Source organism: Scyliorhinus torazame, chromosome 3, assembly GCF_047496885.1.
Source record: "Scyliorhinus torazame isolate Kashiwa2021f chromosome 3, sScyTor2.1, whole genome shotgun sequence".
NCBI lineage: Eukaryota > Metazoa > Chordata > Chondrichthyes > Carcharhiniformes > Scyliorhinidae > Scyliorhinus > Scyliorhinus torazame.
Window position 1 is genome coordinate 241,019,828 of NC_092709.1, and position 25,276 is coordinate 241,045,103.

Here is a 25,276-nt window from a genome sequence, read left to right on the forward strand (position 1 = left end):
GCCAGCACCCTGTTCCCAAGCATTGACCACTCTGTTCGCTCCCAGTTTATGCTCCTTAATGAAGTCTTCAGCCGCTTCTGGGGTCTCAAAAAATTTTTCCCGTCCTCCGAATGTCACTCATAATTTCGCCGGTAGAGCATCCCAAAGTTTTGCCAACTCGGCTCCGATGTCCTGATAAATCTGGACGTTATTTCCCTCCCAGTCGCAGCTACGCTTCTCCCTGGCCCACCGTAGAATTTTCTCTTTCTCTACAAATTTATGGAGTCTCACGATCACCGCCCGTGGCGGCTCCCCAGCTCTAGGCTTTTGCCTCGGAGACCTATGTACTCGGTCCACTTCAGGTGCCTATCTAGCACCCCTTCTGCCACCAGTCCCGCCAGCATTTTCGAGACTTACCTCTTGGCACTCACACCTTCCACTTCTTCAGGCAGGCCCACTATTCGCAGGTTCTGTCTTCGCGAGGTATTAAGTGGAAAAAATTCTGGCTGACCTTTTTGGGTTCAAGCTGGATGACGTCACATTTGCCTAAATTGAAACCTATTTATCATAGTTTTGCCCATTCACCTAAACTGTTAATATCTCTTCGTAATTTTATATTTCCATCTATACTGTTTACAGAGCTGGCAATCTTTGAATCACTGGAAAATGTGGAGATATGGCTTTCAATTCCATCATCTGAACCATACACTGAGTGCCCAACACATGTCCCGTGGGACACGTTCTGTGGGATTGCAGCGGCACCCCCGGCAATTCTCCGGGCCCCGATGGTTTCTGGCCAGTCCCGCCGGCGTGAAATGGGCATGGTCGCACATGGCGGGACCTGGCTGGTAGGCTGGTGCAGTCCTTGGGGGGGCGCGGGAGGTTCCGGCCCTGGGGTGGGCCCCCACGGTGGCCTGGCCCGCGATCGGGGCACATCGATCTGTGGGTAGGCCTGTGCCGTGGGGGCACTCCTTCCTTCTGCGCCGGCCTCTGTAGGGCTCCGCCATGGCCGGCGCGGAGAAGACACCCCACCTGCGCATGCGCTAGAATACGCTGGCCGGTCTGTGCATGTGCGGAACCACGGCGGCGGTTCTGCGCATGCACAAACTCGAGCCGGCCCTTCGGCACCGGTTGGTGCGGCGGCAACCTCTCCGCCGCCGGCCTAGCCGCCGGCGTCGGGCCATCGGATTCGGGAGAATCCCACTTGTGTCACATCCTGTCAGTTCAAGTCGCAGCCCCTTATCTTTAACCACTGCCTGCTGTCCGTTGGCCAGTTTCCTGACCAGGTAAATAATTTTAATTCCATGAACTTCGGCTTTTGCTGACAGTCTCTTTTGAGAGATTGTCAAATATGACATTCCAGTACCTCAGAAGTTCTGTAAATGGAACAGATGCCTCTTCTTTTATGGAGTAGTGATGATCATTAGAAGAATGGTTCAAAAATAAAGATAATGCTAAAGGTAATGGCTGAAGTTTTCAGGCCCCATGGCAGTGGGACCAGGATCAGAAAATGTGGCGAGCCAAAGTCTGCTCATTTTGGCGGGTCTGGAAGATCCTGCCAGTGGGCAGGACTGAAAGTTCCCAGCCAAAGTCTACACGTCAGCACACTGCACACGTGCAGCTGGAGCTGTGCATTCTTGAGGGAAGGGTAAGAGGACCACTGGTTGGATCAAAAACACGTATCATTTGTGTAGGAATTAATGATAGAGGCATTTAGAGGCACTTATATATTCCGAGTTTAATTAATCATAATATGCAGCACCAAAGCATAGAGGCACTAAACTGATAGAAATCGCTAGTTGTGCTGCAGTTTAAATATTGTGTATTTGTATTTGCTCTATTGTAGGAAGGCAAGAGGAGTTGAAACTAATGTCAGAGATAATGGTCTTTTATTATGACATAAAACTGCTGTTCAGTGCATGTGTAAAATCCATGTGATGATGTTGGGTCACAAATCCGACGCCAACATGCCAGGTTCCCATAACAGTGGTCGGGCAAGTGCTCACTCACCATTTTTAGAAATAGTTTGTTAACAAGCAAATAGATGGGAATATTACACTGCCTTGCCATAATGCAGTTGGTGTGGGCAGGCGGGTGAGAGTGGGGGAGTCTGCTTTTCATCACATCAGATGAAAAAGCGGGAAGGGAGGGTACATTCTTTGAGGGGGGGGGGCTGCCCTGTGTGCTTCAGGGGCATCCCATGAAGATAGTACACACACTTTGTGCTTACTTCCTGCCCCGCCCCACCGGTCTCCAAGACCTGAATCCGCCCCCCAAATCCACCTCCAACCTCTTCCTTGGGTGCCCAACACCCCTCCCCCAAAACGCTCAAACTCACTTCATTGCAGGACCCATGCTGTCTTCTTCGCGGAGATGTCTTCACTGAGTTCTGGCACCGCTGGGATTGCTAGAGCTGCTGGCAGTCTGATTGCTGGCAGCTCTTGTCAGCAGGACTTCTTGCCCTTTGCAGCAGAAATTCCACTCACCTTGTTAAATTTGGTTAGCTCACGACTAACTTTTCTAACAGGAGGCGGGATGGGGGTTGGTGAGCAATATGCCCTCCCACTAAAATTCATCCCAAGAGAAATTGGCCCGGGCTCAATCTTAGAAATTCTGGTTTTGAATCAGAAAGACATTGATTCAAGCCCCACTCCGAGACTTGCTGACATAATTGATGTTGATTCTTTAGTGCAATACCCGACTTCAATGGGACTATTTTGTGGCGTATAATAGGTGACCAATGCGACACTGAACAGGATGAATTCCTACTCCAGTATGTTAAATAATTGTGCCCACTGAATTTCATTACATAAATTATATGGTAAACTTATTTGAAACGTTATACAAGGATAACTAAAATAAAATTAGACACTACCAACCCTCATTCCTTCCCAACGAGAGATGGCTCGCAGAGGCCTCAATGCACGCAGTGTTCTGAGCGATCGCAGTGATTTGAAGGCTTGAATGCTATTGCCCAACATACTGAGCCACCCTATCTGTGAGAAAAAAAATTAATAAGTCATAGTTGATATTAATTTTGCATGATTCTTCAAACACAGGTAAAACATATCAAAATATTTTCTACTATTTTTCAACCTAATTCTAATTTTAAAAACTTTCTGGAATTTAACCAGGAGCACTTTTTCTTATGGAGAGGTAGATGAGTATAAGTAGAGCTGACCAATGGAGTTTAACTCATGCCACTGCCATAGGTGGAGCTTCCGAGTAGCTCCAGGTGAGATTGCTTTGTAATACTTCTAACTTTCAAATATCTCCAATTTCTGTTTTGTACAATATTGTCATCTATTGATTTATGGACCATTTTGATTCTGTAAGATGCTCTTATTATGAAAATACAAATGAGGAGCAGGAGTAGGCCACTCAGCCCCTCTCGAGCCTGCTCCGCCATTCAACAAGATCATTGCTAATATGATTGTAACTTCAACCCCACATTCTTGCCTAATGCAGAAAGTGATCATTTTCTCCATTCAGTGACCCCCCCCCCCCCGCTTTCCCCCCCGCTATTAGAAACTGTGAAGAGTGAAGAAGCTCTGCAGCCACAGGAAGAATGAACCAAGGTGAAGTGCTGTCACACCTGACCCAATTAATGACTGAAGAACATAACAAAGATCTGAGACAGGGTTGCTTGTCCTCTTCACTTACGAATGGAGGTAATTAAAGAAGAAGAGAAATTGTTTAAAATTCAGTAGAGTGTTTTCCCATCTTTAACTCTGTTTAAATATTTTTGTGTTGTTGGGCGGCACAGTGGTTAGCATTGCTGCCTCACAGCTCCAGGGTCCCAGGTTCAATCCCGGTCTCGGGTGACTGTCAGTGTGGAGTCTTGTATATTCTTCCCGTGTTGGCGTGGGTTTCCTCCGGGTGCTCCGGTTTCCTCCCACTGTCCAAAGAAGTGCAGGTTAGGTGGATTGGCAAGGCTAAATTGCCCCTTAGTGTCCAAAAGGTTAGGTGGTGTTACTGGGTTGTGGGGATAGGGTGGAGGCATGGGTTTGGGTAGGGTGCTCTTTCCAAGGGCCAGTGCAGACTCAATGGGTCAAATGGCCTCCTTCTGCACTTATGAAATGTTTTGGTGTTGAGTTGTATTTTGTAATGCAATGGTGATCCTTTTTATACTGAAATTTAACTCTGGAAGACAGTGGCACAACAACATGTAGCACAATGTGATTATACAAATGATGACAGATTGTAAGTATTGTTTCCATTTTGGGAACAGCTTATGAAGCTGACAGTATTGCAAAGTGGCCAATCTTCATATGTGAGCTCTGATAGAACCTGTCATCAGGCTATTTCAACAGGTGATATCACAGCTGAACCCGATTCTGTTCTCTCCTGACACTCACAAACATGCACATTCCAGTCGGGGTACGAGATAGTGGTGAGGCGTAGGAACTTCATTTTTCTCCTCCTCTTGGAGCACTTCTTGGAGTGCTGATGCTAATCATAGCATTCCCACAATATTATGACATTTTTGTAATTTCATGATTTATTTTCACAGACAGATTTATAATCGATGGAAAGATTTTGCCGGAAACTGTGGCACCATGGGCTAATGTATTTTAGACTATGTGCCATGAAGTGCAGGGTTTTCAAGTTTAGTGTTGCAACTTCAATGCAGTGGGTTTCTGATCACAAACCAGAATCCTCTTCAGGAACGGAGAGACATTTGGTGGGCAAGTTACCTTGTTCAGTTTCCCTCTGTCTTCAAGAGGACAGAAACTGTTCAGGAAACAATGCATTGCGCTGGGGAACTTTTGAAAAGGCAAAGAGATAGTTGTAATAAGCGAAAAATTACAAATAAATAAAGTGAAAAAACCCAAGATCTTCTGAAGGATGTTTCTAATCAAAATAATTTGTCTGGTCTTTACAGTTCTGTTTACTCTCTGTGAGACATCTGTCTGCAATGTGATAATTCATTGTTGTAACTATGCAGCTAATCCACAGATGTGTATCAGGTGTTTTGTGTGGAGATGTTACTTCAGGCAATTCCCATACAGCTTACATTTGTTACAAAAAACACATTGTCCTTTGAACTCTAATGTCTTCTGAACAAACAATCATGCTACATGTTGTGAAATGATGTACAGATGCTATCTCATAAATGCAAGCCTGAGAACAGAATCAAATTGCATTTTTCCGAACAAAATGTAATGTAATCGAAACAAGTTTAAGATTAAAGGAGATTCCCAGAAAGAACTTCATACGGAATTAATAAACAAAAACTTACCACGACAAGAAAGAAATCCAGTAACGTCCAGACATTTGTAAAATAATCTGTAAGACCGAGGCCCAGCACCTTCACAATCATTTCAAAATTGAAAAAGAAGGCGTAAAAGTAATCCAGGTACTGCAGTGCCAGCTGGACCTTTGCATCATTTTGCAAGTATTTATCATCTAAAGTCTATGAAGAAAAAAAGAGAAAACATTCCAAAGACACAAGGTAGATTTTAGTAGTACAATTCTTTCAATGTAGAGGAAGTTAGGATCTTTGAATGTTTCCTTTTGGTACACCCTTTAGGAGGATGTGTTAACACATGGGGGTACAGTTTTCACATATACAGTGCTTTATGTGCCAAAGAACCTCGGAGGTAGCTAAAATGGATTTAGCCCTACTTTACTCTGCCTTGGTAAAAAAGTTGAGGTGTGTGCTCAGAATGTCCACTCTAAGGATTGTTAAGGCCATGATTGAATGTTAAATAGTCTGCTAGCACTCATTTAGAAGATTGCAAATCATTTTATTGCCAAACAACATCTCCCAACAGCAATCTGCTGAACAGGGATAAAGTAGTTGTTACTGGGACTTTTCAGTGTCACTTAAAGCCAAACTCAGCTTTCACTGTCCACATGCTACAGGAGACAGACTGCGTTTGAAGAAGACTTTGGAAATGTCTTGAGAGACTTCCTGGGACACTTTTGTCAGGACTTCACCAACACTCTTCAACAATGTTTCCGAAATTCTCTCAGGACTTCATGTAAAGAGAGTGCTGTGCTGCTCTATCTTATTGGGGACCTCACAGAAATCACCAGAAGAACAAGAGTGTTTGGTCTGAGGGATGCTGCTCGGGGTCATCATTTGCCTGGAAGAGAAAAGGGAGTCAGGAGGCCAGGCAGAGCAGCACTAGCTGCTGCAGGAGGGAGGGACACAAGTACTGGAAGCCAATTTCAAAGGATGATGTCACAAATCGTGGCTCACGTTAGTGTTTTACAATGTCTAACATTTTAGAATTCTGTATCTCTCATTGGAGGGCCACAAGGCTGAGGAATATACGCAGGCTGCAGACATCAGAAAAACTAAGAAGGAGATACAATTAGAGAAAATGCATTCCCGTGAGGACTGATATTTTCATTCAGGCATTCACTAATTTTTGAATTTCACAATTTAGTAGATGGGAATGGAAAACTGTTGAAAACTATCATACAGAAAATGACTCATTACTTAATTAGGAGATCATGTTATATTGAAAGGATTAGAAACATATTCAAAGTATGTTTATAGGATTTTAAGAAAGTACATAAAGAGGTCTTTCAGCAATGTCATGGATTGATTAGAAACATGCAATCTTTTCAAATTTAGCCTTTGATTTTGCATAAAGGGACAGTGTATAATAGGCTTAATGCACTAATTGAGCAATGAATCACCGTAGTTTCCATTGTGCATTTGAATTTACACCAGCGCAAAATGTATTATTAATGCAGCTCTAGTTAAAATCCATTTAATTTGCCTGATCTATGTTATGAAATAGAGGTCAAACCACAGTAGGTCTCAGATGTAATCCAATTTCCAAATACCAGAACAAATGGGGTATTATGAAAAGGCAGTTCATGTTTGTTAGCCGACAACAGTGATTGCCAGGGTAGCTGTCAGCTACCAAACAGCTGCAGCTTGTTGTCTTCCTTCAGTATTCAAAAACCGAGAGACTGCAGGAGAACATAAAACAGTACAGCACAGTACAGGCCCTTCGGCCCACAATGTTGTGCCGACCATTTATTCTAATCTAAGATCAACCTAGTCTACACCCCTTCAATTTACTGCTGTCCATGTGCTTGTTCAAAAGTCGCTTAAATGTTCCTCATGACTCTGACTCCACCACTTCTGCTGGCAGTGCATTACACACACCCACCACTCCCTGTGTAAAGAACCTACCCCTGACATCTTCCCTATACCTTCCTCCAATCACCTTAAAACTATGTCCCCTCGTGACAGGCATTTCTGTGCTGGGGAAAGGTCTCTGGCTATCCACTCTATCCATGCCTCTCATCATCTTGTACACCTCTATCAAGTCACCTCTCTTCCTTCTTCGCTCCAGTGAGAAAAGCCCTAGCTCCCTCAACCTTTCTTCATAAGACATGCCCTCCAGTCCAAGCAGCATCCTGGTAAATCTCCTCTGCATCCTCTCCAAAGTATCCACATCCTTCCTATAATGAGGCGACCAGAACTGGACACAATATTCCAAGTGTGGTCTAACCAGGGTTTTATAAAGCTACAGCAAAACCTCATGGCTCCTAAACTCAATCCCCCTGTTAATGAAAGCCAACACACCATAATTCTTAACAACTCTAACAACCTGGGTGGCAACTTTGAGGGATCTATGTACGTGGACCCCAAGATCCCTCTGTTCCTCCACACTTCCAAGAATCCTGCCTTTAATCCTGTATCCAGCATTCAAATTCGGCCTTCCAAAATGAATCACTTCACATTTATCTAGGTTGGACTCCATCTGCCACTTCTCAGCCCAGTTCTGCATCCTGTCAATGTCTTGGAACCTGCAACAGCCCTCAACAGTATCTACAACTCCATCAACTTTTGTGTCATCGGCAAACTTACAAACCCACCCTTTCACTTCCTCATCCAAGTCATTTATAAAAACCACAAAGAGCAGAGGTCCCAGAACAGATCCTTGCGGGACACCACTGGTCACCTACCTCCAGGCAGAATACTTTCCATCCACTACCACTCGCTGTTTTATTTTGGCCAGCCAATTCTGTATCCAGAGAGCCAAATTTCCCTGTATCACATGCCCCCTCACTTTCTGAATGAGCCTACCATGGGGAACCTTATCAAATGCCTTACTGAAATCCATATACACCACATCCACTGCCCGCCCTTCATCAATGTGTCTCGTCACACCCTCAAAGAATTCAATGAGGCTTGTGAGGCATGACCTGCCCCTCACAAAGCCATGCTGCCTATCTTTAATCAAACTATGTTTTTCTAAATAATCATAAATCCTATCTCTCAGAATCCTTTCTAAAATTTTGCTCACCACAGACGCAAGACTGACTGGTCTGTAATTCCCAGGGATTTCCCTATTACCTTTCTTGAACAGGGGAACAACATTCGCCTCCCTCCAATCATCCGGTACTACTCCAGTGGAGAGTGAGGATGAAAAGATCATCGCCAGCGGCGCAGGAATCTCCTCCCTCGCTTCCCATAGTAACCTTGGGTATATCCCGTCAGGCCCAGGGGACTTATCTATCCTGGTGCTTTTCAAAATTTCCAGCACATCCTCCTTCTTAATATCAACCTGTTTGAGTCTATTAACCTGGTTCACGCCGTTCTCATGAGCAACAAGGTCCCTCTCTCTGGTGAATACTGAAGTAAAGTATTAATTTAGGGCCTCCCCATCTCCTCAGACTCTAGGCACAAGTTCCCTCCACTATCCCTGATCGTCCCTACTCTCACTCAGATCATCCTCTTATTTATTACATAAGTGTAGAATGCCTTGGGGTTTTCCCTAATGCTTCCCACCAGGGCTTTATCATGCCCCCTTTTAGTTCTCCTAAGTCCATTTTTGAGTTCCTTCCTGGCTACCTTGTAATGCTCTAGAGCCGTACCGGCTCCTTGCTTCCTCAACCTTGCATAAGCTTCCTTCTTCCTCTTGACTAGAAGCTCCATTTCTCTTGTCATCCAAGGCTCCTTCACCTTACAATTCCTTCCTCGTCTCAGTGGGACAAAACTATCCAGCACTCGCAGCAAGTACCCCTTAAACAACCCCACATTACTGTTGTGCATTTGCCCAAGAATAACTGTTCCCAATTTATGCTCTTCAGATCCTGTCTAATAGCAGTATAATTTCCCCTCCCCAAATTAAATACCTTCACATACTGTCTGTTCCTATCCCTCTCTATGACTATGGCAAAGGTCAAGGTGTTGTGGTCACTGTCACTGAAATGCACTCCCACCAAGACATCTGACACCTGGCCTGATTCGTTGCCAAGCACCAAATCCAATATGGCCTCCCCCATAGTCAGCCTGTCTACATATTGAGTCAGGAATCCTTCCTGTCCATACCTGACGAAATCTGCTCCATCCAAACCATTTGAAGTAAGGAGGTTCCAGTCAATATTAGGGCAATTGAAGTCACCCATGACAACAACTCTGTTACTTCTGCACTTTTCCAAGATCTGCCACCCAATCTGTTCCTCCATCTCTCTGCTACTATTGGAGGGTCTATAGAAAACTCCCAATAAAATGACTGCTCCTTTCTTTTTCTGACTTCCACCCATACTGACTCAGTAGACAAACCCTCCTCGACTACCTCCTTTTCTGCAGCTGTGATACACTCCCTAATTAACAGTGCCACTCCCCCTCCTCTTTTGCCTCCCCCTCCCCTTTTGCCTCCCTCTCTATTCTTCTTAAAACATCTAAACCCCGGAACATCTAACAACAATTCCTGCCCCTGTGAAATCCATGTCTCCGTAATGGCCACAACATCGTAGTTCCAAGTACTGATCCATGCTCAAAAGTTCATCTCCCTTATTCCTGACACTCCTTGCACTGAAACAGACACACTTTAACTCATTCCACTGAGTGTAACTTTGCCCTATCAACTGTCTATCCTTCCTCACAGACTTGCTGCATACTATTTCTGCCTGTTCAACAGCTACACTATCCTCTGATCCATAACTCTGGTTCCCATCCCCCTGCGAAACTAGTTTAAACCCTCCAGAAGAGATCTAGCAAACCTCCCACCCAAGATATTGGTGCCCCTCCAGTTTAGGTGATACCCGCCCGTCATGTACAGGTTCCACCTTCCCCAGAAGGTATCCCAATGACCCACATATCTGAAGCCTTCCCTCTGCACCAGCCCTATAGCCACGTGTTCAGCTGCACTTGCTCTCTGTTCCTTGCCTCACTTGCACGTGGCACCGGTAGCAATCCTGAGATTACTACTCTGTTTGTCCTGCTCTTTAGCTTCCAACCTAACTCCCTAAAATCACTTTTTAGATCCTCATCCCTTTTCTTAGCTATGTCGTTGGAGCCTATGTATGCCACGACTTCTGGTTGCTCCCCCTCTCCCTTAAGAATCCTGTAGACTCTATCAGAGACATCCCTGGCCTTGGTACCCGGGAGGCAACATACCTTCCGGGAGTCTCGTTCCCGACCACAGAATCGCCTATCCATTCCCCTAACCACTGAGTCTCCTATCACTATTGCTTTTCTATTCTCCACTCTTCCCTGCTGAGCCACAGAGCCAGGCTCAGTGCCAGAGATCTGGCCGCTAGGGCCTCCCCCAGTAGGTCACCCGCCCTCCCCCAACAGCATCCAAATCAGTATACTTGTTTTCAAGGGGACCGGCCACGGGGGATCCCTGCACTGTCTGCCCGTTATTTATACCAGCACTGTAAGATGGCTCCTTTATACTGTCTAACTCTAGCCTCTGAAAACTGGCTTAAACCAATTCACTAATTAACAAGTTGCAGCTGCAAGTAGAGCCTGAGTAAACTCTGTTAAAGCTGGTTTAAAACTCACCTTCTTCTAACCCAAACAGCAACTTTTAAGTTAATTTATTAAACAAAAGACTTTAGATAAAAATTAACCCTTAATATCCCTCAGTCACCAAACTCTCATTATAGCTCTCTAATGCACCCAAATTCAGCACTCCAGTGCAAAGGAAGAGCCACCATACATTTACATGTATATATATACATCTGTACAGACATTCAAGAATCTGTTTGTAATCTTTGTGGCACAAAACTGATGCTTTGAAAGGAGGCAGCCACATCTGGGGCGTCATTCTCCGACCCCCCGCCGGGTCGGAGAATGGCCGTTGGCCGCCGTGAATCCCACCCCCGCCCCCGGCGAAGTCTCCGCTCCCGGAGATTGGGCGGGGGCGGGAATCCGGCCGCGCCGGTTGGCGGGACCCCCCGCTGGATTCTCCGGCCCGGAGGGGCCGAAGTCCCGCCCAGGAATTGCCTGTCCCGCCGACGTAAATCAAACCTGGTATTTACCGGCGGGACCAGGCGGCGTGGGCGGGCTCCGGGGTCCTGGGGGGGGGCGCGGGGCGATCTGACCCCGGGGGGTGCCCCCACGGTGGCCTGGCCCGCGATTGGGGCCCACCGATCCACGGGCGGGCCTGTGCCGTGGGGGCACTCTTTCCCTTCCGCCTCCGCCACGGCCTCCACCATGGCGGAGGCGGAAGAGACTCTCCCCACTGCGCATGCGCGGGAAACTGACAGCGGCCGCTGACGCTCCCGCGCATGCGCTGGGAAACTGACAGCGGCCGCTGACGCTCCCGCGCATGCGCCGCATTTCCGCGCCAGCTGGCGGGGCAACAAACGCCATTTCCGCCAGCTGGCGGGGCGGAAATCCCTCCGGCGTCAGCCTAGCCCCTCAATGTTGGGGCTAGGCCGCCAAAGATGCGGAGCCTTCCGCACCTTTGGGCCGGCGCGATGCCCGTCTGATTGGCGCCGGCTTTGGCGCCAGTCGGCGGGCATCCCGCCGTTGGGGGAGAATTTCGCCCCAGATAGTATTATCGCAATTCAGTCAGCAAGCAATAAAGCAAACATTTGGACCAGGGGACTTCTAGGTTTCCACCTTAATTGAGTTAAACTATATGTTTTGAAATTGGCTTTTCAGGGAGGAAGGATACTCATTAAAGAATGAAATAAAGGCCGAGTGCCTTAAATAGCCCTATCCCTGTCTACCCCGAATGGGGTTTTCTTATGATATATTCACATCATTTTACTTTTTATCATATATAAATAACTTATCTGACTTTATATAGGAACAGGAGTAAGCCATGTCGCCCTTCAAGGCAGCTCTGCCAATCAGTTAGGTCATAGCTGATCTATATCTTAATTCCATTTATTTGTCTTAGCTTCATTGCCCTCAGCTCACAAAAATCAATTGATTTTGGTCTCAAAAGTTTCAATTATTCCAGCATTCATAGCCTTGTGGGGAGAGAATTCCAAATTTCTATCACCCTCGTGTTTAACTAATCTGCTTGAGTTTTTGATGAGGGAGCAGTGAGGGTTGATGAGGGCAATGCTGTTGATATGGTGTATGTGGGATTTCAAAAGGCAATACATAAGGTTGCACAAAAGACTTGTGAGCAAAGTTAAGAATAAAAGGAGCAGTAGAAACATGAATATGTAACATAAAATTGGTGGGGAGGTGGTGTTGTAATGGTATTGTCATTGGACTAGTATTCAAGAAACCCAGAGTAATGCCACTACAGCAGATGGTGAAATTTGAATTCAATAAAATTCTGGAATTAAAAGCCTAATGATGACCATGAAGCAATTGTTGATCATTTAAAAAACCCACCTGGTTCAGGGAAGGAAATCTGCTGTTCTTGCCTGGTTTGTCCCACATGTGACTCCAGATCCACAAATGTCCTCAATTCAAGGCAATTAGGAATGGGTAATTTATGCTGGCCCAGCCAGCGATGCCCACACTCCATGAATGGGCATAAAGAGTAGTGGTGTATAGGTTGTTTTTCAAACTGAAGTGGCGTTCTCCAGGGTTTGACTTTTGGTATACAGAGCACAATTTCAAAATTTGCAGACAACAGGAAACTTGTGAACTTTAAGGACGGCAGTATAGAACTTCAAAAAGAACATAGGTGGATTGGTGGCATGTGCAGACATGTGACAGATGAAATTTAATACAGAGAAATGGGAAGTGATTTGTTTTAGCCCCAAGAGTGCAAAGAGACAATTCAAAATAAAGGGTTTAATTCTAAAGGGGTGCAGGAGCAGAGGAACCTGGTGTATATGTGCTTAAATCATTGAAGGTGTCAGGACAGGCGGATAGAAGTTTTTAAAATTCATTTATGGTATGTGGCTGTCGCTGATTAGGCCAGCATTTATTGCCCGTCTCTAGCTGCTCTTCAGCAGGTGGTGGGGAGTTGCCTTTTTGAAGCACTGCAGTCCCGGAGGTGTAGGTTCACCCACAGTGCTGTTAGGGAGGGAGTTCCAGGATGTTGACCCAGCGACAGTGAAGGAACGGCTATATATTTCCAAGTCGGGTGGTAAGTGACATGGAGGGGAATCTCCAGGTGGTGAGGTTTCCAGTTATCTGCTGATCTTGTCCATCTAAATGGTAGTGGTCATGGGTTGGAAGGTGCTTCCGAAGGAACTGTGGCGAGTTCCTGCAGTGCATCTTGCAGAGTTAAGAAAGGATACACCATTCTGGACTTACACAGGAGCACAGATTACAGAAGTAAAGAATTTATGTTAAACCTATAAAAACAAAACACTGGTTTCCCTCAACTGGAGTATCCTGTCCAGTTCTGGGCATCAGGAAGAATGTGAGGGCATTAGAGAGGGTGTAGAAAAGATTCACATGCATGGTTCATGGATGAGATCGATTGGAGAATCTGGGATTGTTCTACTTGGAGAATCAAAAGTTGAGAGGAAATTTGATAGAGTTCTCCAAATGCATTAGGGGCTGGACGGAGCAGACAGGGAGACACTTTTTCCATTGGAGAAAGGACAAGAAGCAAAGGGCATGGATTAAAGGTAATTGGCAAAGGAAGAAATGGCATGCGGAAAAGCTTTTTCCACACAGTGAGTAGTTAGGATCTGGAGTGCACTGCCGAAGTGTGTGGTAGAGGCAGGTTCAATCAAGACATTCAAGAGGGGATTAGATTGTTATTTGAAAAGGGAAAATGTGCGGGGCTAGGGCAGGAAGGTAGGGTAGTGGCACTAGATGAATTGCTCCTGCAGAGGGTCAGCACCAACACAACAGGCTGAATATCCTCCTTCTTTGTTGTTACCACTTTATGATCAAGGGAGAACATTAAGTTCCCAAAATACTTCAGGAATTACTTCTGAATGAATTGTCTGTTTTTCTTGGGTGTTACATAATTAACATAATTCCACAAAAAAACGAAATGCCACAGAAGCTAAATATGTACAAAGTCTTGGTATACGTGGAATCACCTCAGAACATGAACTGTGACTCCAAGAGTCATATCTTATAATGTAACTTGGGTTGAAATTAAATAAGGTGCCAGGATTTCTGTTTTTTTTATACATCCCAGCCATCATGGTTTTGAGGAAGCCATTGGATTTGGTGACAGATAAGAACAGCCCTGGTTACAGGAAAAAAACAATCAAATATAATGCAGCACCAGATCTAAACAAGGGCATTGTACGGTTTTGGCTTTGTGACCTCCAGTCTGTAAGTGTCGAGGTTAAGTACAGCAATAGATTGTATTTAAATCTATTAGTACTTACCAGTGTTATTGTACTCAAAAGTATGACAAAGAGTACACTCCCATCAAACACACGATTATTCACCACTTTGAACATCAGCTTCCTGAGTGCCAGGAAGAGTTCTGCCACGAATGTAGTTTTAAGTGGGTGACAACAAGTGCACCTTTCTGTGCACATGGTCGGCAAGCAGGGTTGCATTATTTTGATTTCGGTTTTGTTTTCCTCATCCTCCGCGGTTTCACCTTCAACTGAGCTCGCATGTTTTTCCTCCTCTGCTTTATTCTCTTCGCTAACATGCTTGTCATTTGACTGCTTTGCTACTATTTCTGGGTCACTCACGTCCGCAGTTGGTCGAAGCAGTTCACCCTCCTGCTGCACTTCCTCCACCGTCTCGAGCTAATTAATAATGTAGGATAGAGTTATGATCGGCAACTTCATCCAAAAGGCCATATGATGCAAAAAAGATGAACATCACAAGTTAACTCTTCCAGATATACACAACTACACAATAGGAGGCGAAAGGCTCTGCACTCACGGTGTTTAAGGATGAGTTTCTGGCAAAATTATAAACGGAAAATTCCTGCCGTCAGCTGGCAGACCTGGAGGTGTTGTCGCCACTTTTAAATGGACGCCGGACACGCCTAACAGTGACTGTCCAAGGCGGCAGCTGCAGTGTTTCAGAGGCCAAACGCAGACGCAGCCTGGTTTGTCCTTGATGTGACCATCAATTCACTCGAGACGGGAATAGAAATAAACTGTGGCTTTAATCAACTTAGAACAGTGCCTGCCTGCGACTGATCCAATACTGAGAACTGCCTACAGGTTGACTGCTCTTTATACCTCCCTTCATGGGGAGGAGCCATGGGCGGAGCCCATACAGGCCCCAACATGTTCCCCTATGGATAATGCCATACAATGGCACATAGGAGGAGCCCACAAGGGGAACAGCATAGCACAGATACAAATATAAGGGCAACAGCACAGATACAAATACAATGGTGGATTATTGGTATAATACATTCACCACAGTCCTGATCTGTGATCGGCCTCAAGAGGGGAGAGGCCACCTGACACGTGGCTCAGAGCACACAAAGAGCCATTTTCCTCTCAAAGACTCATCCAGACTCCCAACAGTTAGCTCCATTCTCTCTCCACAGATGCTGCCAGACCTACTGAGATTGTGGATACCAATCGATCCAGTCGAAACGGTAGTTAACAAGAACTGTGGTTTTAATCAGCTAGAATGTGCCCACCAGTAGCTTCTCCCGCACTGAGAGGCTGTCCCGGATCGATGGGTTATATACCTTCTCAGAGGGGCGGAGCCACAGGCAGAGCCAACAACAACATCAACATAACAACAATAACAGTGAGTAAATACAATAATATATACAACAGCCATACGTGGCTCACCACATTCACCCCCTGTTAAAAAAAAGTCCGGCGGGGGTGAAGTGGACTCACCGGTTCAGTCTCACAGGAGGGGGTATTGTCCACTGTGAACGTCGCAGTGTAGGCGCTGGCGTCGAGACCTTCAACTCCGGGAGCACGTCGTCCTCACAACAGGGTCCCGGACAGCGTGATGGCGAAGGGGCGGTGCTAATGGACCCCAGATGAGTTGATGGGGTAGATGGGGAGGTGGAAGGAAGCGGTGAGGTGATGGTGGGTGCAGGGGTACCAGTTTATGGGGTAGGTGGGAGGCAGAAGGAAGCGGTGAGGTGATGGTGGGCGCAGGGGTACCAGTTGATGGGGTAGATGGGGAGGTAGAAGGAAGCGGTGAGGTGATGGTGGGCGCAGGGGTACCAGTTGATGGGGTAGATGGGGAGGTAGAAGGAAGCGGTGAGGTGATGGTGGGCGCAGGGGTACCAGTCGATGGGGTAGATGGGGAGGTAGAAGGAAGCGGTGAGGTGATGGTGGGTGCAGGGGTATCCGCGGGGGCCAGGTCCCTGAGGGAGACTGTGTCCTGCCGCCCGTCGCGGTGTGTCACGTATGCGTACTGAGGGTTCGCATGGAGGAGGTGAACCCTCTCAACCAAGGGGTCGGCCTTATAGCTCCTCACGTGCTTCCGGAGGAGTGCCGGCCCAGGAGTCGTGAGCCAGGTAGGAAGCGAGACCATGGAGATCGACGCCCTGGGAAAGACAAATAGACGGTTGTGAGGGGTCCCGTTAGTGGCAGTACACAACAGTGACCGGATGGAGTGGAGCGGGTCAGGGAGGACCTCCTGCCAGCGGGCGACTGGGAGACTTCTAGACCGTAGGGCCAGAAGGACGGCCTTCCAGACAGTAGCATTCTCCCTCTCCACCTGCCCGTTTCCCCGGGGGTTGTAGCTGGTAGTCCTGCTCGAGGTGATGCCCTTACTGAGCAGGTACTGACGCAGCTCATCGCTCATGAATGAGGATCCCCGATCGCTGTGAATGTAAGTGGTGAAACCGAACAGAGTGAAGATGCTGCGCAGGGCCTTGATGACTGTGGCAGAGGTCATGTCAGGGCATGGGAAGGCAAAAGGAAAATGTGAGTAATCATCAACAACGTTGAGGAAGTACACGTTACGATCAGTGGAGGGGTGTGGCCTTTTGAAACCCATACTGAGGCATTCAAAAGGGCGGGAGGCCTTCACCAGGTGGGCCTTGTCTGGCTGATAGAAGTGCGGCTTGCACTCCGCACAGGCTTGGCAGTCCCTGGTTATGGCCCTGACCTCCTCTGTGGAGTAGGGCATGTTGCGGGCCTTGACAAAGTGGAGGAGCCGGGTGACCCCCGGGTGACAGAGGTCGTTGTGGATAGCTCATAACCGGTCAGCCTGCGCGTTGGCGCAGGTGCCACGGGACATGGCACCTGGGGTCTCATTGAGCTTGCCAGGACGATACAAGATATCGTAGTTAGAGGTGGAGAGCTCGATCCTCCACCGCAAAATCTTGTCGTTCTTAATTTTGCCCCACTGCATGTTGTTGAACATGAAGGCAACCGACCGTTGGTCTGTGAGGAGAATACATCTCCTGCTGGCCAGGTAATGCCTCCACAGCTTCCACAATGGCTTGCGCCTCCTTTTCAACAGAGGAGTATCGAATTTCGGAGGCATGGAGGGTACGGGAAAAAAAGGCAGCAGGCCTCCCTGCCTGGTTAAGAGTGGCTGCCAGGGCAAAGTCAGACGCATCGTTTTCCACCTGGAACGGGATGGATTCGTCCACGGCATGCATCGTGGCCTTGGCAATTTCGGATCTGATGCGGTTGAAGGCCAGGCGGGCCTCAGCCGTCAGGGGAAAAGTGGTGAACTTAATGAGTGGGCGGGCTTTGTCCACATAGTTGGGGACCCACTTTGCACAGTAGGAGAAGAACCCCAAGCACCTTTTCAGGGCCTTGGGGCAGTGGGGGAGGGAGAGTTGCAGGAGGGGCGCATGCATTCGGGGTCAGGCCCTAGGACTCCGTTTTCCACGACATAGCCGAGGATGGCTAGCTGGGTTCTGCGGAAAACGCATTTCTCTTTATTACATGTCAAATTAAGGAGTCGGGCGGTGCGGAGGAATTTTTGAAGGTTGGCGTCGTGGGCATGCAGGTCATGGCCGCAGATGGTAACATTATCCAAGTACGGGAATGTGGCCCGCAGCCCATACTGGTCGACCATTCGGTCCATCGTTCGTTGGAAGACCGAAACCCAGGGGGTGACGCCGAAGGGGACCCTGAGGAAATGTAAGAGACGGCCATCTGCCTCAAAGGCAGTGTACTGGCGGTCCTCCCGCCGGATAGGGCACTGGTGGTACACGGACTTCAAGTCCACCGTAGAGAAGACTCGACACTGCGCAATCTGATTGACCATGTCAGATATGCACGGAAGTGGGTGCGCATCGAGCTGCATGTACCGGATGATCGTCTGACTGTAGTCGATGACCATCCGGTGTTTCTCCCTGGTCCTGACGACCACCACTTGTGCTCTCCAGGGGCTATTACTGGCCTCAATGATCCCTTCCCTCAGGAGTCGCTGGACCTCTGACCTGACGAAGGCCTTGTCATGAGCACTGTACCGTCTGCTCCGGATGGCGACGGACTTACAATCTGGGATGAGGTTCGCGAAGAGCGAGGAAGGGGCGACCTTCAGGGTCGAGAGGCTACAGACGGTGAGAGGGGGCAGGGGTCCCTCGAACTTCAGGGTTAGACTACGGAGGTTGCACTGAAAGTCTAAACCCAGTAGGAGAGGGGCGCAGAGATGGGGGAGGGTGTAGAGTTTGAAATTGGCGTATTCGACGCCCTGTATTGCCATGTTGGTGGTGCAGTACCCCCGGATCGGCACAGAGTGTGATCCAGAAGCTAGGGATATGACTTGTGAGATGCGGAGGACCCGGGGGGAACAGCTCCATACCATGTCCGGGTGGATGAAGCTATCCGTGCTCCCGGAGTCGAAGAGGCAGGACGTCTCCTGCCCGTTGAGGCTGATGGCCGTCATCGAGCTTTGAAGATGGCAAGGCCAGGACTGGTCAAGTTGAATGGAGCTGAGTTGATGAGTGTCGTTCTGGTCGCAAACTGGCAGCGTCGACGAAGTCGGTCAAAATGACTGCCCCCATGGATTGCACACGGCGTTCGACGTCGATGACGTCAGACAAGATGGCTGCCCCCATGGATTGCACACGGCAAGTGACGCGTCAGCAGAGGGCGCTCCGGGCAGGCACAATGCCACGCTGCGGGGTCTGTGAGTCTCAGACTGGGCTTGACAGACTTTTGGTTTTTGATTTTGATTTTTAGGCTTAGCTAGGCCTACTTTAGCGTAGTGCCCCTTCTTGCCATACTCGTTACACGTGGAGTTGCGAGCCAGACAACGCTGCCTGGGGTGCTGGCCCTGACCGCAGAAGTAACAGCATGGTCCTCTGGAGCTGGACGGCTGCCGAGTGGCGCAGGAATGAGGCACGCCTGGGTCGGGTGATGGCTGCGCCTCCGACGTTCCCGAGGATGCCACGTGGTTGGATGGGAAGGCATCCAGGCTCTGGAAGGCCACTTCCAGCGAGGTAGCCAGCTTCACAGTCTCCTCGAGGTCGAGGGCCCCCTTTTCTAGAAGCCGCTGCCGGATGTAGCTGGACCGGACACCTGCCACATAGGTGTCCCGGACCATCAGCTCCGCGTGCTCGACCGCTGTGACAGTCCTGCAGTTACAACTGCGGACGCGTACTCTCAGTTCACGTAGGTATTCAGCCAGTGACTCACCCTGGCGCTGACGCCGCTTGGTCAGGAGGTGTTGAGCGAGTACCTCATTCACCGGCTTCACAAACTGTCGTTTGAGCAGCTCCACTGCCTCTGTGTATGAGGCCGCGTCTCTGATGAGCTGGAAAATCCTGTGGCTCACCCAGGCGTTTTGGAGACGCTGTTTAATTCCCGGGGAGACCTCGGCGGCGAAGGAGCTGAGGTAGGACTCAAAGCAATTGAGCCAATGCTCAAATATTGCCATAGCCTCCGGCGGCTGCGGATCAAGATCGAGGCGTTCTGGTTTTAAAACTGCTTCCATGTTAAAAAGATTCTAGCTGATTAAATTGATACCAATCAATCCAGTCGAAACGGAAGTTAACAAGAACTGTGGTTTTAATCAACTAGAATGTGCCCACCAGTAGCTTCTCCCGCACTGAGAGGCTGTCCCGGATCGATGGGTTATATACCTTCTCAGAGGGGCGGAGCCACAGGCGGAGCCAACAACAACATCAACACAACAACAGTAACAGTGAGTAAATACAATAATATATACAACAGCCATACGTGGCTCATCACAACTGTCCAGTATTTTCTGTTTTTGTTTGAGCACAGAAAGAGTGCCGTCACGGTTCAGCGATTTGCATCCCTTTGCAGGCTCTGCTTCAGGCTGGCTGGGAATGAGGGCAGCTGCTCTTCGCAAGCAATGCATCAAAGAGACCCTGCCGCCTGAGCAAGGAGGCCTGGATGGAGATTTCAGTGCAGGGTAGCAGCTGTGAGGCCCACAGTCACACCTGGGTGCAATGTAGAAAGTAGGCCCATGACCTCTTCAACACTGCCAGGATGAGTGTAATAGAACCATGAGAATGGGGACAACAAGAAATCCATCCCAGCGAGGGGCAAGTTGGTTGGCAAAAGACACAGCGTCAAATGCACCATGTGGCTTGGATACATGTGGACTAGATGTTATAGCTCATGATTGTTGTTAAAGTGCAAATGTGGGTGGGTTACTCAGAAAGCCCCATGATACTGGGCCATGCTGATAAGGGGTCACTCATTCTCTCTTTCTGTCTGCAGGCAGAATGTCCGTTATTAGGATGCTTACAAGTACAGGAGAGGAGGTGGCAGCATTGGCTGGACAGCAGAACAGCCAGACAATTGCGAATGGTGAAACAGCACTGCAGAAAGAAGAGACTTAAGCTTGGTGTTGACCACTGCTGGGCAGAAAGGAGAAGTGTGTCACACAGGGGTGGTTAGAGGGTTTGTGAATCATTCTTTCTGTGCTCACATTCTGGACGGACAGTCTGCTCCATCATAGAACCATAGAATCGTAGAATCCCTACAGTGCAGAAGGAGGCTATTTGGCCCATCACGTCTGCACCAACTCTCTGAGAGAGACCCTACCTAGGCCCACTCCCCCACCCTATCCCCGTAACTCCACCTAACCTACACATTAACAGGACATTTTACCATGGCCAATCCATCTAACCTGCATGTCTTTGGGCTGTGAGAGGAAACCGAGGCACCTGGAGGAAACCCATGCAGACACATCATCTGTGACCCTGCAGTCCACCTCTGAGGAGGAGAGCATCAACATATGAACAATGCATTGTCACATCTTTTCCCTGCAACCTCCACTAGAACAGATGACAAATCTGTGGTCATGGCCACATGGAACTTTCTGGAGTTGCACTGACATTTAGGGGAACATCTGGTTGAGCCACCAGAAGCATTGTGTAGACATACACAGATGATGAAATCTCAGGGCAAGAGTGCTGCTATGGTTTGGGTGGGCATGTGCTTGATTATCCCAGGGAGACATTGGCAACCATCATGGAGAGCCAGATTCAGCTGACCAGCCAGTAGCTGTTGGATGTGCACTCAGACATGCAAGCCATCATGCTGACTCTGGGCTCTAACAGCATTGGTCAGGCAAGAGTGGGGATGAGGTGCCTAGACCTCCCTCTAGGTGCCCCTCCTCCTCAGGTAGTTGGGGCGATGCCATTGCAGGCTGAGACGAAGGAATCGCACCAGCTATCTTTCATGGACGTTTCTCTCCGGTTGCTACGAGGGCAGGTAACCGTTCCTCAGCCCCTCTGCCAGTGACCCCCAGCACCTCCAGTAGCCATGGCCACAGGCGATGTACCTGCACTGCTGTATGAGCCCCTCAGCAAACCAGGACCCTCCATTCCTGGGGAAACCAGGGGATGGCTGCCAAGGTCATCTGAGGCACTGGGGTTTTGAACTCAGCAGCTTGACTCCATTGAGATGCAGATGTTGGGGTTGCATCACATTGTAGTGATTAAAACGGTAAGAGAAAGAGCAGGTAGGCATACTAGGGTGACATGTGTTCAGACTTTTTGTGATGGCATATGTTAATTTTTGATTAAATAGTCATGTTTACTTCATTCATATGTGTTGACTGGTCTTATTACTATGACCTAGTTAGCAGTATAAGTGCCTGTAGAATAAGTAACAAGCCTGCATGGATGAAGGTGGCATAGTGACCTTTCCTTGATACTCACAGAGCAGCCTGTCGGCAGACACTGGTGACGTGCTTTTGGGTAGAAATGCACGGCTCCTGGGTGTAAGGTCTAGAGCTTAGGGCTTGTCAAATGTGTCTGTCTGAATCTGATGTGAATGAGGGTCTCAAAGGCCTCCCTTGTGTGACTTTCCATTTCCCTCTCATCTGGTGCAGGAGACTCAACCTACTAACCTGCCTCCTCTAATCCTTCCTCCTCATCGGATGTGTAGTGGGGCTCCTCCAGGTGTGTTGTTGGCAAAGCGTTGCCCCTCTGCAGTGAAAAGTTGTGTAATGCACAGCAGATGACTATAATCCTGGAGATTCTCTGAGGCGTCTATTGTAGATTTCTACCTCGTTTTTAACAAGTTAATGGTCTGCTCAACAGTGGCTGTTATTGATCCATGAGATTCATTGTAGCATTTCTCAGCTGGATCTCAAGGGTGCTTCATGGCTGCCATCTGCCAGGTTTTAAACAGATAACCTCTCCAGGTATGTGTGCATATGTGGGGCTGGATTCTCCGCCGGCGGGTTGCTCCTTTTTGCCGGCAGCCCGGGGGTTTCCCGATGGCATGGGCTGCCCCACAATGGGAAACCAGCCGGCATAATGGAGCATCCCACCGGCAGGGTGAAACAGAAATGTGGCGCGGCGGGGCGAAGGATCCAGCCCCTGATTGCTACGTGCGCATACTCAATAACCCCCTGCTGTTGTGGGAATCCCACAATCTTTCCACCTGACTCGCTGGATCCATTCCCATCTCTTTGATTCATCATCTTTTGATGCAGTGATGTGTGGTTGCCTATGAGATGCTGCCCATGTCCCCTGTTAAGTCCAGGAAGGAAATGCTGAAAAGGTTTAATTGCACAATCACGTTCAAAGCCATAGGTAATGGCTTCCCTTTTGAGTCCTGGGGTCGCCAATGTCTCTCCGACCTCTGGAGAATGATGAGGTGAGACCTGCAGACTTGTGGACATGGCAATGATCTTTGTCTGCCCTTGGTTTTCTCCTGCCTAACCATCCTCAGCATCCGGTCCAGCTGGGCCCCTTAATGGCCTTCTGCCAGATGTGCCTCTGTAGCCAATTCCATCCTTCCATTGTATTTCTTCTCCGCTGTCCGAGCCTCCAGGAACACAGGTTGGGTGAGATTCATGCTCCCTCCAGAAACTCATTTGATGTCAGGACCTGGGAAGAGGTCTGTCATCCAGAAATTCCCTGGTCTATAACAAAAACTTGGCACGGGTTGATTTGCCTCTTCCACGGTTGCCAAGATCGAGCAACCGGCCTGATCTACTTTCCATCCCCACTGAGATCACCCTTCCATCCCCAAGCTCACCCTCAATCGACTGGAACTCACCCGTTACCTGCCTGCAGTGTCTCCCGCAGTGACCCCTGTCCGATCCACAGTGAATCTTGTCTTCACTCAGTGACCCTTGTCCTCTTAGTATTGACCCTTATCTTGATCATGATTTACCCTCCTAAAAAACTTTGACTTCCCCCCCCTCCGCAAACTCGAATGATGTCTATCCTGAGAAGCAGAAAACTACATCTTCTTGGGCTGCAGTGTCTCTTTTGGAGGATTCCCTGCCAGACAGGGAGCTCGGCCTGCCAAACAGGCTGGCTTCTTTGCAGACCTGTTTTTAAAAAAAGTAAGCTTGGAGGCCATAAATCCTCCTACACAGCTTGGAAATTCCACCCCTGTAAATATTGGGGTCATTAACAATTGTTTCTTTCTCCACAGATGCAACCTGACTTGACAAATATTTTCTGATTTATTTCCAATTTCCAGCCTCCATTATATTTTGCTTTTACTGTATTTCTGCTGAAACTTGAGATCTGATCATGTACAGACCAAATAATATTAGAATATATATCATTCATTGTTGCTTGGTAATGTTACTGCAGACTTTGTAACTTCTGGCAATTAAAACGTGTTTGTTGTTCCTTACTGTGAAGCAAGTGATATCACAGCATTTAAAAAGAGTAGCAACTTTGGTAAACTTGTTGCACAGTGTAGAGGAAGCTAGTTGGCACATGCTCACTGGGAAGGATCACCCCAAATAAGTATACTGCTCCCCTCTTACTCTTCCTTATAAAACAATCCTTGCAAACAAAGGCTCCATCATCCATGATTTCATCTTCAAGGAATGTACGCCATCCTGGACCGAACTGAAATCTGGTTTACAGCTGCCAATTCCTTTTTTCTTAGCAATGCTGCCCTGCCCTGAATTCCTATCCCCAATTTAACCTATGCTGCAGTACAGCAAACATCTCCAAATCCTATCTCTGTCTCTCCTCTTTGCTCCCTTCCATTTTTGAACATCCTTTTACAACATATCAATTGGACACTTCCTCCAGAAAATAATCATTATGCCTTCAGCAATCCACCCTCGTCTGTAATTTCTAAATCAGTACTGCCGATAATTATAAATCTTGTGATGTAATATTGGGTATGCCTGCAGCATAAATTAGAAGTCTGTGTCCCACTGTGTTCAGTCTGACTCCTAATAATGTGCGTTGAATTTGCTTTGCAGTGAGGCAACTGAGTGCAAAACCAGCATTGTGCATTGGCTGTGCACTCATTGGGCAAATCTAAAAAATTGCACTAAGTTCTTCACTGTTGTGAACTAAATTTGCTTCTTGTCCATATGAAATGCAGTCATAAAGCCTTTCTTGTGACCAACAAATGTGCTTTATTTTACATCAAAAAGTATAATATACTTCATAAAGCAATATGAAGAAGGGATTTGGTAGAATAATGATTATGTTACTGGATTAAATAATCCAGAGACTTGGACTCGTGTTCCAGAGAACATGAGCAGAATTCCATCACAGTAGTCAAAGAATTAAAATTCAGTTTAGAGAAGTAAAGTTGCCATCCTTACCCGACTTGCGTTGTATGCGACTCCAGTCCCACACAAATGTGGTTGATTCTTAACTACTCTCTGAGGTGATCCAGCTTAACTGTATCAAATCACTACAAAGAGTGCAATAGTTCAAGAAAAATGTTCACCACAACTTTTTCTCAGGAAAACTAGGGGTGTGCAATAAATCCCAGTGTGGTTCACATCCCGCGAATGAATAGAAAATAGATACTTCGTGGAACAGCAATGTTTAAATAGAGAAGTGGAATAAGCAATATGCTTTAGTTGACCAAG

The 25,276-nt window shown here is 47.8% G+C and overlaps 1 protein-coding gene across 1 annotated transcript in view; it reads right to left on the reverse strand.

The window, feature by feature from the left end:
* The window catches only part of LOC140409418 (sodium channel protein type 8 subunit alpha-like), a 230,578-nt gene that overhangs the window by 184,617 nt on the left and 20,685 nt on the right, over window positions 1–25,276 (reverse strand). Inside the window, exons 7-10 of the mRNA XM_072497858.1 lie at window positions 14,461–14,835; window positions 5,222–5,395; window positions 4,677–4,745; window positions 2,859–2,975 (exon numbers count right to left, since the gene is read on the reverse strand). Coding sequence (XP_072353959.1) covers window positions 2,859–2,975; window positions 4,677–4,745; window positions 5,222–5,395; window positions 14,461–14,835 — 735 coding nt within the window. The remainder of the gene's footprint in view (window positions 1–2,858; window positions 2,976–4,676; window positions 4,746–5,221; window positions 5,396–14,460; window positions 14,836–25,276) is intronic.